At 40.4% G+C, this 19,073-nt stretch overlaps 1 protein-coding gene across 1 annotated transcript in view; it reads right to left on the bottom strand.

Annotated features, from left to right (window-relative positions):
• The window catches only part of SPIDR (scaffold protein involved in DNA repair), a 488,464-nt gene that overhangs the window by 42,809 nt on the left and 426,582 nt on the right, over nt 1-19,073 (bottom strand). Inside the window, exon 8 of the mRNA XM_021688483.2 lies at nt 578-665. Coding sequence (XP_021544158.2) covers nt 578-665 — 88 coding nt within the window. The remainder of the gene's footprint in view (nt 1-577; nt 666-19,073) is intronic.

Below are 19,073 nucleotides of genomic sequence, written 5' to 3'. Positions count from 1 at the left end.
GACAGCCCCCCGTTTTTAGCTTTGGGAACTATGGCCCAAAGTAGCTGCTAGTCAGTCTGCTGGATAAAACTCAGGATGAAGAAGAAGGGACACATTTTGATCAGTTTTGCTACATGTGAGCAACTACCATAAACAATTTGATGCAGCAGGAAAATGGAAATCCCTGGCTCACCTGGTGGTTCAAAGAATATCCATGGAATTTATTTATTAGGTTATGTGAGTTTGTGCTCTAATTGGTAACTGAGTGTTGGTTCTAATAGTGATTGGGAGGTGGTGGGGAAAACATCCTGTGTCTTAATTAGGACGAGGCTAAGACCCTAATTGTTGCAATGGCATGCAATGGCTATGGCTTAAAAACATCGCTGTAAATTAACCGCAAGAAGAATGGAATTGCATAAGCAGAGAAAGCAGCCAGAGTTTGGACTTTGGAGTGAGGTGAGCAAGACTGAATCTCTGTCCTCCTGGCTCTCAGTCCCTGGACCTCCCCTTTTCAGAGATGTGGACTATGGGTGGGGCCTGGCTCAGCAGCCGGCACAGCAGGTAGTGACCAGGGGAAGCTCTTCCGATGGTGGCTTACCTCTTCGCAGGCTCGGCCATGGCCAGGTGCTTTCAGAGGCATCACTGGAGGCCACATGGTATCGATCAAACCGAAAAGCCCTGCTGTCCTGGAAAAAGAAAGGATGTTGTCCATAGTATTCATCACTTAAGTGCCTCTTTATGATCTGGTCATATGCAGTTTTGCCTAATAGACACCATCCCTAATGCCAAGGAGACACCATTCAGGATGCGTGGTGATTCAGATGGGGAAGACAGTGTCACACAGACCAAAAGGCCTTTGAAACTGCACAAGAACAGGAAGGATATTGTTCATCAAATTATGATCCATCTCCCAATGAAATATTATACAGCCACTGAAATGGTTACATAGAAATTATTTAAAGACATGGAAAAATGTTTGATACCTTGCTAAGTGAAAAGCAGGCAACAAATTATAATGTCTTTATGTATATATCTATGCATGTACCCACATGTAATAAGCCAAAGGAAAAGGAGACTGAAAGATATAAAAAATGATTTTAGTGGGTATCTGAGTAGAGCTTAGAAGTGATATTCACTTTCTTCATTGGGCTTTTATGTGTTTCCTTTTTCCAAAACAGGTATGTGTTACTCACATAAGAAGAAAATTATCTATTTATCAAATTATCTAAAATAAAGAATATAGCCAGACACAAAAGGACAAATATTTTGATTCCACTCATGAAGTTCCTAGGGCAGTCAAATTCACAGGGACAGAAAGTAGAATGGTGGTTGCTAGGGGCTGAGGGAATGGGAAATGGGCAGTTAATGTTTAATGGTTTGGAGTTTTAGTTTGGGAAGATGGAAACATTCTAGAGATGGATGAGAGTGATGGATGTACAATAGTGTGAATGCACTCAATGCCACTAAAAATGGTTAAGGTGGAAAATTTTGTGTTATGTACATTTTACCACAATGAGAAAATCCTGTTTTAGTTGCTATAGGTATGAGTGTGTGTGCATACACGCACACATACATGCATATCTCACAAAGGCTTCTTAGATTTTGCTCTAAGTTTCAACAATATTAATATATAATATGTTGTTTACTTTTTAAAAAGCTTGTGTCCTTAATAATTAATGTGACATGTTATTTCTTTCAGTGTTTAATAGCAAGTACTGTTTTAGGTGCTTAGGATCTAGCAGTTAACAAACCTGAACAACTCAGAACCTGAAAATCATGTACTAGAACAAGACTCAAGCACTTCCCCACCTCCTTTTGGTTTCTTACACCAATTACAATAGAAAAAGCCCACGGAAGAGTGTGGCCCATGACAAATACCCATGACAAATACTTTCTTTTCACTGAGTATCATTCCTGTGGATTTTCAGGTTCTGGGTCAAAATCAAGCACAAAAAATAAGCAAAGGCAGGGAATCACATGCTAAAAAAGGACTGCCTAGTGAAAATTCACTCTTTCTCTCGTTTTTTTTATTTTTTGTTTAAAATCTTTTATTTATTTGACAGAGAGAGACACACAGAGGGAGCACAAGCAGGGGGAGTGGCAGGCAGAGGGAGAAGCAGACTCCCGCTGAGCAGGGAGCGTGATGTGGGACTCATCCCAGGACCCTGGGATCATGACCTGAGCTGAAGGCAGACGCTTAACCGACTGAGCCACCCAGGCGTCCCCCTCTCGATTATTTCTGAGAAGTACACTGCTGCAGCTATTTGTGTGAGTGAGGACAGGGTTAGGTGACCCAGGGCCAACTAAGGTCAGGAAAGGCTGTCAGGGAAGGTTCGGAGGTGAGCTCATTTGACTTCTCACTGCCCTTCACCAAGACTAAGGAACTGGGTGGGCCCACTGTGCCTCTGGGTGAGGGGAAGGGAGAGGGAGAACAGGACACGGACTGTCCGCTTTCTCCCTGTCTGCCATGGGCCCAGGACTTCCTGTTCCCGGCTTGGCTCCTTTCTTTTCACTGAGCATGCCTCCTGACTCATGTTCCTCCGCCATCCTCCCATGTTTGATGTGAGCTCCCCAGGGGATGGGCATGGATTTGTCCCAGTTACATTTCCACTGCTGCAGAGTAGTGCCCAGTTCATACAAAGTGATCAAAAAGACTTGGTTTGGTGAATGAATAACTGACACCCACTATCACAAGTGCCTACATACTTCATTGCAGAAATCAGACCTAGCACCTTTTTTTTTTTTTAAAGATTTTATTTATTTATCTGACAGAAGAGACACAGCAAGAGAGGGAACACAAGCAGGGGGAGTGGGAGAGGGAGAAGCAGGCTTCCCGCTGAGCAGGGAGCCCGCACGTGGGACTCGATCCCAGGACCCTGGGATCATGACCTGAGCCGAAGGCAGACGCTTAACGACTGAGCCACCCAGGTGCCCCAGACCTAGCACCTTTAATATGCTCATTTCCTATTTGTAAGTCTGAGAAATGCAATGTTTGAGCACAAACAGCTATTTTCTACACCAATAAATTTCTAAGACAAAACTAAGATGTTACTCAAGCCCCTTGTTTAAGAGGGAGTGGGTGCAGCATGGGCCTTGGAGTCAGACCTGTGTCTCGCTCTAGCTCTGCCTGTTATGTACTATGACACCTTAAAGTTGCTGAATTCCTGGCCCTTCTGTCTCCTCTTCTCTAAAACTGGGAGAGACCAGCATGTAACTGCTGTTACTGCTAGAAGTGAAATAAATAATGCATGTACAGCATCTATGAGGGTTTCTATGCTCAGAATACATGTTTCTGTTGTGTGGAGTCCCATAAACACCATGGCGACAGGGTTTCTGTGGTCAGTTAGGGTTGCGGTGTGCAGCATATCTGTGGCTTAGCAGGACCCCCTGGAGCGGTAGACTCTGGAAAACCTTGTGTAAAAGACACATGTAAAATCTGGACAAATGGAAGTTTCTTCAATTTATAACCATGAAATCCTTTTTGGTGTAGTCACTATTAATATCCCAAGAAATCAGTGTTCCCTTGGAATTATCTTTGAGAAGTGCTGTACTACGAACATAGTCTTAGAAAAGTTCTATTTGAATTTAATGATGCTAATTTAGAGGATGCTGCTAATGGCTAATTTTAAAAGTCTGTACTGGTTACAAATTTATATTTCAATGTAGACTCTTATGTATAGGATCCCTATGCATTAAATAAAAAGCTTAGTCTTATAAAAAATCAGCTTCTCTCCTGTCGTGGAAAATAGATATGATTCAGATGGCTGTTGTTGCTCTGTGAACTAGAACCTTCGTCTTGGGCAAGACACACGTTCCTCGAAATGACTCCAGCCTCTGAGTGGGACAGACTTTGTGCTGAAGCTAACTTTTGGCACAGTTAGAGTGTATTGTTCTTCCCACTTCAGTTCATTCCCTACCATTCATTTTTGCAAAAGGTTTCACTTTGTTGCATAGGAAACTCATTCTTAAAAGCCATCCCTTTAAAATATGTTTCAAACAACAAACAAGCTGCCTGACAGGGTAGAGGCTACCAACAGTTTATATTTTAATTTTTAAAAAACTTTACAAAATAAATATTTAATTAAAATAGAGAAAAAGGACATATAAAGTCATTATGTTTATAAATATGATTAAAAAATCTGAAAATGTCATTTTGCCAGAATAAATTTCTTAGGATATATCTTAATTTATAGATTGCATAAAGTGAATCTGCAGAAAAATTTGGGTCACATCTCAGAAAATTAGGCAGCTTCTATAGCTACATTTTTATTTATAGTAACAGATGTGCTTTTTAAATGGGAAGACATCAAGATACATGCACATATTAAAATTATATTTACCAAATTGCACACTTAAAATACATTTTGTACATTTCGTTATGTACATATGTACATATCGTTATGTATATATTTTTTACCACAGTAAAAAATTATATTTACCACAAAAAATAAGTAGTATTTTGATTGGGGTCTCTGGGGACTGTTGATAGTTCATAAAAAGGGTATCCTTTCTGTGTGAGGTGTGATGCAATATGAACACCCCAAATTCTTTACTGTACCATAGGAACATAGAAGGTGGTATAAACCCCATTTTTAAAAGAGATATGTCACAAATGAAAAAATTCATACTTTTCAAGTGTACATTGCACTGATTTTTAGTGTATTCATAGAGTTGTACAACTTTCACCACTACTTTCAGAATGTTTTATCATGCCAATACTATCCCAGATACACTCCCTGCTGTGCCCATTAGCAGTCACTCTTGCTACTGATCTACTTGCTGTTTTTATGGACATTGTAAATAAATGGAATAATATAATATGTGGTCTTTTGTGTCTGGTCTCTTTCACTTAGCATAATTTTTTTAAGGTTCATCCATGTTATGGCATGTGTCAGTACTGCCCACTCCTTTTTTGGCTGAATGATATTCCATGGTATGGATATTATCCATTCATCAGTTTGTGGACATTTGGGTTGTTTCTATTTCTCAGCTGTTATGAAAACTGCCTCTATGAACATCCATGTACAAGTTTCTGTGTGGACATACATTTTCAGTTCTCTTGGGTAGATAACCTAGGAGTGATTTGCTGGGTCATATGGTAATTCTGTGCTTAACTTTTTGAGGAACTGCCAAACTGCTGTACACAGTGCTGTACCATTTTACATTCCCAACAATGTGGGGGGTTATAAATCCAATTCTGCTTTCAAGTTAAATACATATATTTTCTAAAATTTGGAAACATGAAACTTTGTATCTGGAAGGATTTATAAAAGAATTCTTAGTGGGGTGCCTGGGTGGCTCAGATGGTTAAGCGTCTGCCTCCGGCTGGGGTCGTGATCCCAGCGTCCTGGGATCATGACCCGAGCCGAAGGCAGACACTTAATGGCTGAGCCACCCAGCTGCCCCAAGAACATATATTACTTTTATTATCCATCTTGAAAACCAAAAAGTTAGGGCTCTGTTAAAACACTGGTAATCACTGGAGAGAAGTGTCTTAGAGTGAAAAGAGGATCCTCTTTAGTCACACACAGTTCTGGTCTAAGTCTAGTTGTGACCCCCCACCAGTCATGGGGCTGTGGATATGTTTCCAGGGTGGTTGTGGGGACTAGAGAGAATGTATCTTTTGTGCCTGAGTGTGGCATAAATGGCAACTGCTATTGCTATTATTGGTATTTTTAGGTACTTTCAAATAAACTCCCAAAAAAGTAATATCATTTAATTCACAGTTATTTAACTATTACTGCTATTTTAAACTATTTAATCAGTAATTCATTTGATTAAAAAAAAACTTAGTTTGAACTAACTATAGATTCACAGAAAGTTGTAAAGATAGTAGAGAGATCCTGTGTAGCCGTCACTTTCTTATAAAGAGTCTAAGTGTGTAAAGTACTAGCATATAATAAGCTAGTGATACAAGTACTCGTAAATGCAAAGTATACTCTTTTCAAAGACACTTACTCCTGTGACCAATAGCATAAGCAGGATGTGGGATCAGAGATTTCCTTTAAAATGGTTTTCAACTCGGGGCACCTGGGTGGCTCAGTCAGTTAAGTGTCTGCATTCAGCTCAGGTCATGATCCCAGGGTCCTGGGATGGAGCCCCACATCGGGCTGCCTGTTCAGCAAGGGAGTCTGCTTCTCCCTCTCCCTCTGCCCCTGCTCATGTTCTCGCTCTTGCTCTCTCTCTCAAATAAATAAAATCTTAAAAAAAAAAATGGTTTTCAACTCTTCCGCTCTTTCTAACAAGAGTTACAGGGGGAGGGGACCAACTTGAGGTCATCTCCAGAAAAAGTCTCATAAATTTGGCATAAGAATCTGAAATGGTGTCAACACTCAGATGCCTCTCTTGGGGTTAATAAGAGTGAAGGTGCCCCAACCTAGGACAAGAATGGTGCATGGAACTGAATAAGCTATGCATGCTCAGAAAACACCAAATGGGTATATCTACTTAGAGAACTTTTGGCTGAGAATGGCAGCTCTCTGGCCCCTGACTCACAATGCTCTCAGTCATATGACGAGTTAAAGAGGACTGGGGTCAGTCCCGGGGCAGCAACAGCAGGCCCTCTGGTTGGCACTGGAAAGGAGGCTGTGAGAGTAAGGAGTGTGACTGAGGACAATATTAAAGAGGACTTTCAGAAATATATACAAATAGATGAGGAAGGAAATGCGGTTCCAGGCTCACTGCCATGTGAAACAATGCTAAGTTTATATATTTTTACACGAATTTTATAAATTCTTTGGTGCAATGAATGATTGACTTCCTCTGGTCTTATTATATCCAGTCTTATTTATCTTGACTGGTAGATAATTAATGCCACTTGGAAAACCAACTACTCAAGTAAGGGAAACTAAGATGTTCCTGGCCCCCAGCACACTGGAAGAAGGTAAAGGTGGCAAGTTTTTCCCTCTGCATACTAGATTAACTGATACTACCTGCTTGCTTGGCCTGTTTTCTGAGTTATTTTAGTGGCTATTTTCCTCATCTGATACTGTATTATCTAACTACTACTCCCAAGTCTTCACTGGGTAATCTAACACTGCCTGAACCACTTTCTTTTGGGTGTGGATAGAGTGGAATTTGCTCCAGGAGATTTAAACCACAATGGTGCTGTCAACTATAACAGAAAGGCAACATGTAAAGAAGCAACCTGGTCCACTGAGTTAGTTCATACTGAGAGAGATCTTTTTTTTTTTTTTAATCAAGCATATATTTTGGGTATAAAATGTTCCTAAAATTTGCCATGTAGTTGCTAATTTCTCCATACCTACTATGATAGTAGTACTCAGAACTCTGCAACACAGATTATTTGAAAAATGGAATACTTCAGACCTATGTTTCTCAAAGTGGGGCTACCCTTGGAGGTCTCTGACACCTTTTTAGGTGGCCCACAAGGCCAGAACTATTTTCTAAGACCTTATTTTCCTTTCTAATGAGTGCACAGTGGAGATTTCCAGAGGCCACAGGATGCATAATACTACAACAGTTTGAACGCGAGGCAAAAATGATACTCTCTTGTATTCTAATCAGCCAGACATTAAAGAGATCAGCAAACATAAAACAATACTACTCTTCTCACTAAAGTGGTTTTGTTTTAGAAAATATTTTTCATAAAAATGCTATTTATGTTATTATTTAATGGGTTTATTATTTGGATTTTTAGGTGAACTAATAAATATTTTTTTTCAGTTTTAATTTCAAATATGCTAAGTATTTTTATAGACTCTTTTTAAATTTTTTTAAAGATTATTTATTTATTTATTTGAGAAAGAGAGAGAGAGCACAAGCAGGGGAAGCAGCAGGCAGAGGGAGAAGTAGGCTCCCCGTGGAGCAGGGAGCCCGATGTAGGGCTTGATCCCAGGACCCTGGGATTATGACCTGAGCCGAAGGCAGATGCTTAACTAACTGAGCCACCCAGGCGCCCCTATAGGCTCTTTTTTTTTTAAAGATTTTATTTATTTATTTGAGAGAGAGCAGGAGCACAAGGAGGGGGAGAGGCAGAGGTAGAAGCAGACTCCCCACTGAGCAGGGGGCCCCACATGGCGCTCTATCCCAAGACCCTGAGATTATGATCTGAGCCAAAGGCAGATGCTTAACTGACTGAGCCACCCAGGCGCCCTTCAAATATGGTAAGTATTAATTAATATAAGCCACATTTAAAAAAATCTCCTTGGGTTCTCATTAATTTTGAAGAGTATAAAGGACTTCTGCGACCAAGAAGTTGGAACTGTTCTTTAAGCCTTAATGTTGCTTAAGACTGACTCCACCATTTTCTCTTCACGTCTGTCTGTCTCCCTCTATGCACTAGATGATGGCCACCTGCCATTAGAAGGCATAGGCTGCACATCTTCCTCCACACAGCACTGGCTCTACGTGCCTGAACTCCTACCCATCAGAAGACAACAAGCTAAAGGAGAAAGAAAAAGAAGGTAACAGGCTTCAGGCATTTCTCTTAAGTTGTAATGTTTAGATATAATCACAGTGCAGTCTAAGAAATAATATCTTCCTTATTCCTGAATCATCACTAATAGTGTTCAACTTAGACAGGAATATTATTTTTAGTTGTAAAGACAACTTTTTACTCTTTTTAAAATTAGGTCAATGCATCTGGTTACTTATAAATAATATAATAATTCTCATCACTTTATACTTTCTTGTGGCCCAACACTCAACAAGAATATAGTAGTTCTAGAAGCAGGCCAATTGGCAGTGTTGAGAAAGACCTATGGGGATTCTGAGGAAGATGTCTTCCTGAGGACGGGAGCAGTTGGGGGGGTGCACACTTGCTCCAGGAGAGGAGGCCCACTTCTGGGAATTGCCTGCACTCCCACTGTGAATGCCCTGTCAGTACCAAAGAGAACAGCAAAGGTGAAGCAGTCTTAAGGAGACTATTCCTGCAAGAACCATTGTTAACATTTAAAAAAATATATTTATTTATTTATTTGACAGAGCGAGCTAGGGAGAGCAGGAACACAAGCAGGGGGTGCAGGCTCCCTGCTGAGCAGGGAGCCTGATGCAGGGCTCCAACCCAGGACCCTGGGATCATGACCTGAGCCGAAGGCAGATGCTTAACGACTGAGCCACCCAGATGCCCCCATTGTTAACATTTGTGCAAGAATACAGGTATGAGAATAAGCAGAGGAGTCTCACTTGTAGATGATCAAAACCACTCTAGGAATCCTAGAAGGCAACAAATCCTCTTTTCTAGTAAGGTATTCCCTCTTGAAAACCCAGATATAAGCATCATAACAGCTACTAATAATTAGTTGGTAATTTTATCATGGGCCAAGGACTGCTTTTAGCATTTTACATATATTAAGTTTCATCACAACCCTGTTTGTACAGATAAAAATCACAGCAAATTAATTGACTTGCTTAAGGTTACCCTTTCTAGTAACACATGGTAGTTTAGACTTAGGTAAAAAGAAAGTATTTCTTCAGAGGCCTTACAGCCAACACGTGCCCTCCACTGCCCACGGCCAGGTGCCTGTGGTCTTGCAGGGCTGGCTCCCTTTCTTGCAGTGTTGCTACCTCCTACAGAGGGTCCATGCCACCCCCACACCACACCATGGGAGAGCACAGAGGTTTCTGGAGCCACTACCAGTAAGCAGCAAGAGGCTGAAGCCAACTCCATATCAAACCGCCCCATCAGGATCTGATGACATTTTAAAACTTTCTCATGACTGGGTATCATCTGGGTCAAAGTTATCTCTTATTCGCTACAGCACAGGCATCACAGCACCCAAGAAGATCCTGGCAGTCAGAATGGTAATAGGAGAGCCCTAGGAGAGCTGTGCTGGAGAGAAGCTGGCATTCCCTCATAGGCAGAGCCCCTTGGTCTGTCCTGCCTGGGAAGGTGTGCTGGAGAGGCTGGGAGAAGGGATATGTGCACACACACTTGGGGACACTGGTCTCATCCCCAAGGCATTTCTCGACCAGGCAAGGGGAGGTTACACTTGAATGGGGGTCTGGAGAGAAAAAAAGTGAAACTAAAGAATCAATGAAGTCACAGAAAGAAATTTTTCAAAGTAGCTAAATGAGGGGCACCTGGGCAGCTCAGTCAGTTAAGCGTCTACCTTCAGCTCAGGTCATGATCCCAGGGTCCTAGGATGGAGCCCTGCATCAGGCTCCCTGCTGAGCCTGCTGAGCCTCCCAGCTTCTCCCTCTCCCACTCCTCCTGCTGGTGCCCTCTCCCTCTCTCTTCCATTTGAGAATTTTTCATAAGCCTTGACTTTCCTTTTAAGAAACCTATGGTTTCTAAATTTCTTTTGTCTAATCACATTTGTTTAATTAATCTAGTATCAGACTCTGCTAGTCATAAATACAGTTTTAACATAATTTAAGAAGAAAAAAGACTGTCTTCCAGAAGGTAGCTTATATCCCTTTATATCCTTTTATGTCATCTTCATTACACTCAAAAGAAAACTTTGAGTTAAATAAGGTTTTGTCATGATATTGAAATGTATTTCCTTCAAAAAGGGTTTGGTCTACTAGAGAAGACATTACTAGATGGCCCAGGAGATCCTTAACAAATTGATAGGAGCCATGGAAACCTTGAGATCCTAATAAGATTAGATAACCAGTGATTTAAAATGTATCATTATATTGGTGAGATGGTAACCTGGGGCAGTCACTTTGGAAAATAGTTTGGCAGTGACCCAGCAATCCTGATCTTGGGAATCTACCCTAGAGAACTGAGCACTTATGTCCAAGCAAAAATTGTATATGAGTGTTCACAGCAGTTATTATTAGTCATGATAGTCAGCAAGTGGCAACACGCAAATGTCCATCAACTGATGAATACATAACTAATCTGGTATATCCATATAATGGAGTATCAGGCAGCCATAAAAAGGAATGAAGTACTGCTACATGACACAACATGGATGAACCATGAAAACATTATGCTAAGTGCACAAAACCAGGCATAAAAGACCACAGAATATATGGTTCCATTTATATGAGGTGTTCACTATATGCAAATCCAGAGACAGAAAGCAGATTAGTGTTTGTCTGGGGCTGGAGAGAATAGGAAGCAACTGCTAATGGGTATGGGGTTTCTTTTTGGGGTGATAAAAATGTTCTGAATGTATTGTATGGGGATTAACATAAGAATAAAAAAAAATACAAAAAAATGTTCTGAAATGAGACAGTAATGATGGTCACACACTCTGTGAATATAAAAACTACTAAATTGTATACTTTTAGAAGGGTAAGTTTTATGGTGTGAAAACAGAATCTCAATAAAGCTGATATCTGAAAAGTATAACTAACTAAAGACAAGGATCTCCAGCAAGGAGAACTCCAACCCCGACCTGAAATAAGTCCAGTGTTACACCCTCTTCAGTTCTGCTTAATGATTTTGCTACAAACATCATCTTTCTTCCCTTTCCTAGAAGCTCTCACCCAAACGACTATCAAAGCTTCCAGAAAACCAAAGGTTGGGGACTTCTGGAATCAAACAGCTCTCACCCAAACGACTATCAAAGCTTCCAGAAAACCAAAGGTTGGGGACTTCTGGAATCAAACAGTGATGCTGTCATCTTTACTAGAAGGCTTACACGGGACCCAATAAGCAGAACGAGGGCTGGGGGAAAAGAGGAGAGAGAGGCTGAGCAAAGCTAGACAATCCTTAACACCCTTCTTTTACAATGCCTGCTCTTCCCTTTCCTAAGTCAAGACAGGCAGGATGTGCGGCACTAGCTCTGTGTTCCCCTTGTTGGTGCCCCCACACCCCAGGTGAGCCAGGCATGCTGCTGACCCATGGGAGTGAGTCCATGACCCTGCACAGGCCTGCCATGAACTCTGAGATAGAGGCTGTATGTGTGCTGATGCCCAGTGCTTATGGAAGCTAAGGAGAACATGAATACTAAGAAAAATACATCATTTTCACCTGAGTTTACCTAAACATCTATACAAAGACATGGACAGCTTTTGAAATAGGCTGTTCTGACTGATGGCTGAATTTCAAGGAATGACTTCAGATTTAAACCTTTTTTGGTGATGAGAAAGATACTGAAAACAACAGAATGCATACTGTAAAACAGCTTTTCAGTAATACTGCTGGGATGGTTGTATTCACTGCAAATGCACCGCTGGCTGGGCCCGACCTCAGCACCTGTATGCACGTACTCACACAGCGCTCTAGCCATTCCCCTGCAGGGATGTACCATCCCCAAGGTTGAGTAGCCAGCAAGGGCATCAAATCAGGCATTTTGACCACAGAGACGTTTCTCTACGAAGAATATCCCACAAATACTTTATAGATGCAGGGAATAACATTTTCCAAGGCTAGTCCACAGAATTTCAGGAAGGTACTTTTCAAACTGTAGATAGCTGGAGAAACTGAAAAAAGTAAATTAAATATACACCTGAAATTAAGCCTTTTGCACTGTTCCTTTTAATCACTGATTAAACTGCTATAATTACGTAAGATAAATTTGTAACTCTGGAATGCTTCACATTTAACAAGATATCTACTACTTATATTTATTTTTATTTTTATTTTTTTTAAAGATTTTATTTATTTATTTGAGAGAGAGAGAATGAGAGAGAGCACATGAGAGGGGGGAGGGTCAGAGGGAGAAGCAGACTCCCTGCCAAGCAGGGAGCCCGACGCGGGACTCGATCCAGGGACTCCAGGATCATGACCTGAGCCGAAGGCAGTCGTTTAACCAACTGAGCCACCCAGGCGCCCACTACTACTTATATTTAAAAGTGTTCTTGATCTCAACTCTTTCTTCAAGATTTGAGATATAAAAATATTAACTAGCACAATTTTGTATAGAACACGTTCTTTGCAAGTTTCTGTTCTACCTTAGCAGGAAATCTCTCTCTCTCTCACACACACACACGAAAACGTTCTTTGCAGGTTTCTGTTCTACCTTAGCCCGAAATCTCTCTCTCTCCCTCTCTCCCTCTCTCTCTCTCTCACACACACACACACTCCACTACTTAGTAAATAAGGAATTCCTGCAACATGTTGCTACCTGGAAGTCTGCAAAGTTCTAGGTCTTTCCCATGTCCCAGGTGGTATTTATTATTTCACATGTTCTATTCACTCACCAGTGTGGAGGCAGGAACACCCACATTTCCACAGAAAATCTGTCAGCTCATATTTTTTGATACATGTTTTTTACCAAACATTATTACAAGTATGCTGATACTTGGAAAAAAAAAAAGAAATCTGCCTCCTTACAATCTACTATCATGACTTCACATATCAAGTAGCCTCCCTTCTTATACTCCTAAGACTGAAATAATTTACAATGGGGTGTCAAATAATGAAGAAGAAAACAATAAAACACTCTACCAAGTGAATGGGCTCCAACCTAATTAATAAATCAATCTGCACTATTGCATGGACAGCTTCAGGGAAAAAACTATGGTGCTGGAAACACAGAGGTACAGGACCTTTCCCCCCAACTACTGGGGCAGGAAGCAATGTTAGCTGCCACCCTCCCCACCCCCATCCCGCGCGTTCTGAAACTCGCATTTCTAAGCATATGTCATAGGAGAGGCAGGCAGCCTGCAGTGGGAAGGCTCTCATGCCTTACCTCCACCCCCACCCTACCCAATCACAGACAGTAACTAAGGGAAGGGATGGTGGTTTATTTTGTAATCAAGCATTTGGCATGGGCCACCGCACCCTGTACCCCTAAGCCCAACCCAAGTACAATCAAACTAGACTATGCTTCAGGATACCATAACAAAAGCAGAATTTGGGGCGCCTGGGTGGCTCAGTCGTTAAGCGTCTGCCTTTGGCTCAGGTCATGATCCCAGAGTCCTGGGATCGAGTCCCACATCGGGCTCCCTGCTCTGCTGAAGCCTGCTTCTCCCTCTCCCACTCCCCCTGCTTGTGTTCCTGCTCTCGCTATGTCTCTCTCTGTCAAAAAATAAATAAAATCTTTAAAAAAAAAAAAAAGCAGAATTTGCTTTGGAGCCATTTAAAAGTGTGTTTAAGGTAAAATATTTACTCTTGATGAGCTCTAAGTCCCTCATCTATGAAATGGATAAAATAATACTTGCTTTAAGGGGTTATTTTGAGGATTATATACACGAATGCACACCCAGCATGGTATCTGGCATATGATAAATAGTAGCCCTTGTTATTATAAACACCCTTTTGACTTCTTTTACATTTTACTGCTTCCCTTGATGCCTCAGTTAATCTCATTACCTGTAAGCAGATTTCTTGGACCTGGGGGAAGGAGACCCAGCCTCCCACTGTGCTGGGTGTGGTCCCAGGAGAGCTAAGGGTCATTTCAAAGAGGCTTATGATACTTCATGAGGCCCTCCTGTAAGGTCACAAAAACAAGTCTAGTTACATACTCTTGGCCCAAGCAGTTCCACTTTGGGAATGCTATCCCCAAATCAAAGTACCATTCATGACCTCAGGGTATGAAAAAATTTCTTAAACAAGTGAAATGAAAGCACTAACCATAAAGGAAAAGATTGACAACTTTGATAAATTAAGTATTTCAGCTAATAAAAAAAAGAACAAAAAGACATGCCACCTATATAACACATAAACCATGTAGAACCACTGAAGAACTCATTTTCGGAATATATAAAGCTCAATACTGCAAAAGAAAAACAAGCAACGACTTGAATAGACCCAAGAGGGAATACAAATGGCCAATAAACATAGCAAAAGTTTCTCAGCCTCAGTAAGTAATCAAGGAACTGCAATTTAAACCAAAATGAGATTCTACTATAGATCCATCAAGGTGAAAAAGAACATGAAGGGGGTGCAAATCAGAGGCGGAGACGAACCATAAGAGACTGTGTATGGACTCTGAGAAACAAACAGGGTTTTAGAGGGGAGGAGGGTGGGGGGATGGGTTAGCCCGGTGATGGGTATTAAGGAGGGCACATACTGCATGGAGCACTGGGTGTTATACGAAAACGGTGAATTGTGGATCACTGCATCAGGGACTGATGATGTGTTGTATGGTGACTAACATAGCATGGTAAAGTGAAATTAAATTAAAAAAAAATAAAATAAAGACAGGATCAGTAAAAGGGATAGTTTGACAATAAAACATCTTGTAAATAATTTTGTTTCTCTTTTTCACCTTAGCTGCAGAAACCTCAGAACCAGGATCTCAAGTTCAATTATTTCAATTATAATATCCCATGAAGTATGCATGTTTGTGGTATTGCCATGCCCTTGGCACTGAGGATGGAGGGGTGGTTAATTTTCTTTTTTTTTAAATTTAATTTTATTTTATTGTGTTGTGTTGGTCACCATACAGTACATCATTAGTTTTTGATGTGGTGTTCCATGATTCATTGTTTTCGAGGGGTGGTTAATTTTCAATTTCTATTTTATATTTTTGCTATTATTTGTTCTCCAAGTGAGTGGCACCGTAACAAAATTACCTGAGATAAAAATAAATAATAATATAGACTGAAAAAAAATTTTTAAAAAAAGAAAAGAAAAATACTAATTCAAAAAGAAAAAAAAAGAACAAAGTCTGGAAAAAATAAGGAAAAGATATCTAAAGATACCAAATAATGGAAAGAAAGTAGAGCAGCAAGAACAGTTTACAGTGCTAACAGGCAAGGAGACTGGAACTCCTGCCTTTGGAAAAAATCTAGAATGAAAATGAACAAACCAGAGTCACCTACAATAAATGGATACATCTTACGAAGTTTATTGGCATAACAAAGTATCAACAACACACAGGGGCTCAATGGGAGGGCCCCCACCCTGAAGTTTCTCGGCTGCTGTGTATGGCTAGGGCCTGTGGTATCTCTTTGGTGAGTGAAAGAAGCAAAACTTAGGAATACACACGTATGGTACCATCTCTATAAAGGTCAAAAATAGGCAAAGCTAACCATATTTTTAAGAATGTACACAAAATGGGGCCCTGGGTGGCTCAGTCGATTGTCTGCCTTCCGCTCAGGTCATGATCTCAGGGTCCTGGGATCGAGTCCCCATCGGGCTCCCTGCTCTGTGGAGAGCCTGTTTCTCCCTCTCCCCCTGCTCTTCTCTCTCTCTCTGTCAAATAAATAAATAAAATCTTAAAAAAAAAAAAAAAGAATGTACACAAAATGCTAAAACTATAAAGAAAAACACAGAAGAAATCTGAGGACTCCGATGATCTTCAGCGGAGGGACAGGAGAGGTCACCAGGAAGGACACTTACACTGGGGGTGGCTTCTGGACACGGATCATGTTTTGTTTCTTGAACTCAGTAGTGGCTTCATGGGTGTGCTTTATAATCATTCTACACTCTACAATTATGCATTTGTTCATAGTTTGCTATGTTTCACAGTAAAATAGGTTAATTTAAAAGATCAATAAATAAAGGAAACATGTATATATACACACACAAGGATATTTGTTGCAGCATAGCTTTGAAGTGGCAAAAACTGGAAACAACCTGAACGTCTGTCAGGAAAGGGACATCCTCATGAGATTATTAAATGAAAAAAAGCAAACCCTATCTCTTTGTTTTTTTTTTAAAGATTTTATTTATTTATTTGACAGAGAGAGACACAGTGAGAGAGGGAACACAAGCAAGGGGGAGTGGGAGAGGGAGAAGCAGGCTTCCCGTGGAGCCGGGAACCCGATGTGGGACTCGATCCCAGGACCCTGGGACCATGACCTGAGCCGAAGGCAGTTGCTTAACGACTGAGCCACCCAGGCGCCCCCTATCTCTTTGTTTAAAGATGTGTTAACATTCATGAAGAGAGGTATGAAGATCACACTCATTGGAATGAATACCAAGTGGAAAGAAAGATCATTACATTTCCTTTACTCGTTATTTTAATTATTTGAACAGCAATAACCAACAGTGGCTATATTATTATCTCATTTGCAGATAATATTGAAAGTCCAGGTGTGCCTGGGTGGCTCAGTTGTTGAGCATCTGCCTTCGGCTTGGGTCATGATCTCAGGGTCCTGGGATCGAGCCCCACATCAGGCTCCCTGCTCGGCAGGAGGCCTGCTTCTCCCTCTCCTTCTCCCCCTGCTTGTGTTCCCTCTCTCGCTGTGTCTCTCTCTGTCAAATAAATAAATGAAATCTTAAAAAAAAAAAAAAAAAAGTCCTAATGTGAGGCTTTTTACAGATGTGTGGTCCAGGTTCAATGGCCTTCATGACAATCCATTCCATTGTTGGCTATTCTAGGAAGGAAGCAAACTGTCTTTTTTTTTTTAAATGGTAATGAAGGGCACCTGGGTGGCTCAGATGGTTAAGCGGCTGCCTTCCGCTCAGGTCATGATCCCAGAGTCCTGGGATCGAGTCCCACATCGGACTCCCTGCTCCTTGGGAGCCTGCTTCTTCCCCCTCTGCCTCTCTCTCTCTCTCTGTGTTTCTCATGAATAAATAAATAAAATCTTAAAAAAAAATGGTAATGAAAATTACCTTTCTTGGAATTTGTATTTTCATTAATAAGTGTCTAAGTAACTGAAAAAGAAAATCTCTAACTAAACCTGAAGCATTTGGTGTAATTATTTACTATGGATCTGATACTATTCCTGGTTACTCAAGATAATTCTAGTATAGATAGCTTATTGCTGTTGTTTAACAAAAACAATGGAAAACACCAAGAATCTAAATTAATACCAACACCACTGACAAAAAGTAATCAGATTTCTTATTTAAGGGCCAGGGACTATAACCATAAAGTGAATGGGAAATTTACAGAAATGAATTCCCCTAAAACTGGAAGTAATTAAATGTCAGCTGCAATACCGAAGATGCTGGCTTTGGAATTTGATGGACCTGGCTTAAGGCCCAGCTCATATACTTGGAGCCAAATTATTTAATTTCAGTGAGCTTCAGGATCTTCATTCAAAATAGAATAACATCACCTAATTTGCCTCCAACCCTAATTTGGAGGGTTAAATGAAAGAGGGACCTTACTGACATTGAAACTTTTTCTTTCTGTGCCCCATATTAACAGATATTTCATTGGCAAATTCATAAAGATTTAAGAGTATTCTATCTAAAATTAAAAGTATAAGATTCTCCAAATCTGAAAAGCCAGCTAATGATGGAATATTTAAATTAAGTATTTTGAGATTAACAAAAGAACACACTCCCATTCAGCTTCTGAATTATGCTGTTACCTGTGCCCTCATGATAATAACTATTGCCACAGGCTACTAACCTGAGAGAGGGAGGAAAAAACTATATTCATATGTAAAATGTTTATAGGAGCAATTACCTCAATAATTACTTTCAAACTATGCTGCTGGAGCCCTAAGGAGCCAGGTAGAGAGGCTGTGGGGGTCTCTACCCATCCACCTCCCAGGTTTAAACAGAACAGCTCCACATGGATTTGTTGTCACATTTCAATTGTACTTTAGATTTCTATTTTTTAAAAAAGTTCAAAAGCTTTAAAACTACTGGCCTACTGGTAGATAATTATGACTTTTGTGAGGAAAAGGACAGCAGGGGGAAGAAAGAGGAATTGTTGAGATTTCCAAGAGAAGGAATGAATGAAAAAGAAAAAAAAAAATCCTGCCCGTTTACTGAATTCTAGAGTTACTGTGCTGCAAGGCAAATTAACCAGATAAACTGCTAACCTGGAGGGACAGGTACTAGTTGTTTTTATGTTCTTGTATCAGCTGATCTTCCTTCTGGTTTCTTTGATCCTTGTTTTTAACTAAATCTCTCTGTACTTTTAATTCCACTGGTTTCATTATCCATTCTTTCCCATTATGACTGGGCAATTGACAAGGCCTGGCAATTTCCAACTGGATTTCTTTTCCTTCCTGGAAAAAAGTGGAACACTTCCAATTTTTAATTACCATTCTTCTAAATTACTCTATTGTCTTTCTCTTTCCATTTTGTTTGTAAAAACAAGACAACAAAGTCAGATCAATTTAGGCCAGATTTCTACTTTTCAGTTAATCAGAAAAGAAAAGAAAAAATAAAGTAGGAGGAAGAAGGAAAGAACCACTGTTTATATGGTGTTTTAGATTGTACAAAACATTTTTATTTATTATCTCATTAAATTATCCTAACAGCCTTGGGAAGTAAATGCTATTTATTCTGACTGATAACTAAGAATGGGATTAGTTTCAGTCAACCAGCAGACATAAGAGCTAATCTATAACTCAGATATATTGATTCTGAGACC

This window comes from Neomonachus schauinslandi, chromosome 4 (assembly GCF_002201575.2).
Source record: "Neomonachus schauinslandi chromosome 4, ASM220157v2, whole genome shotgun sequence".
Classification (NCBI taxonomy): domain Eukaryota; kingdom Metazoa; phylum Chordata; class Mammalia; order Carnivora; family Phocidae; genus Neomonachus; species Neomonachus schauinslandi.
The sequence above is the reverse complement of the archived record's forward strand: the minus strand, read 5'-3'. Positions and strand labels throughout refer to the sequence as shown.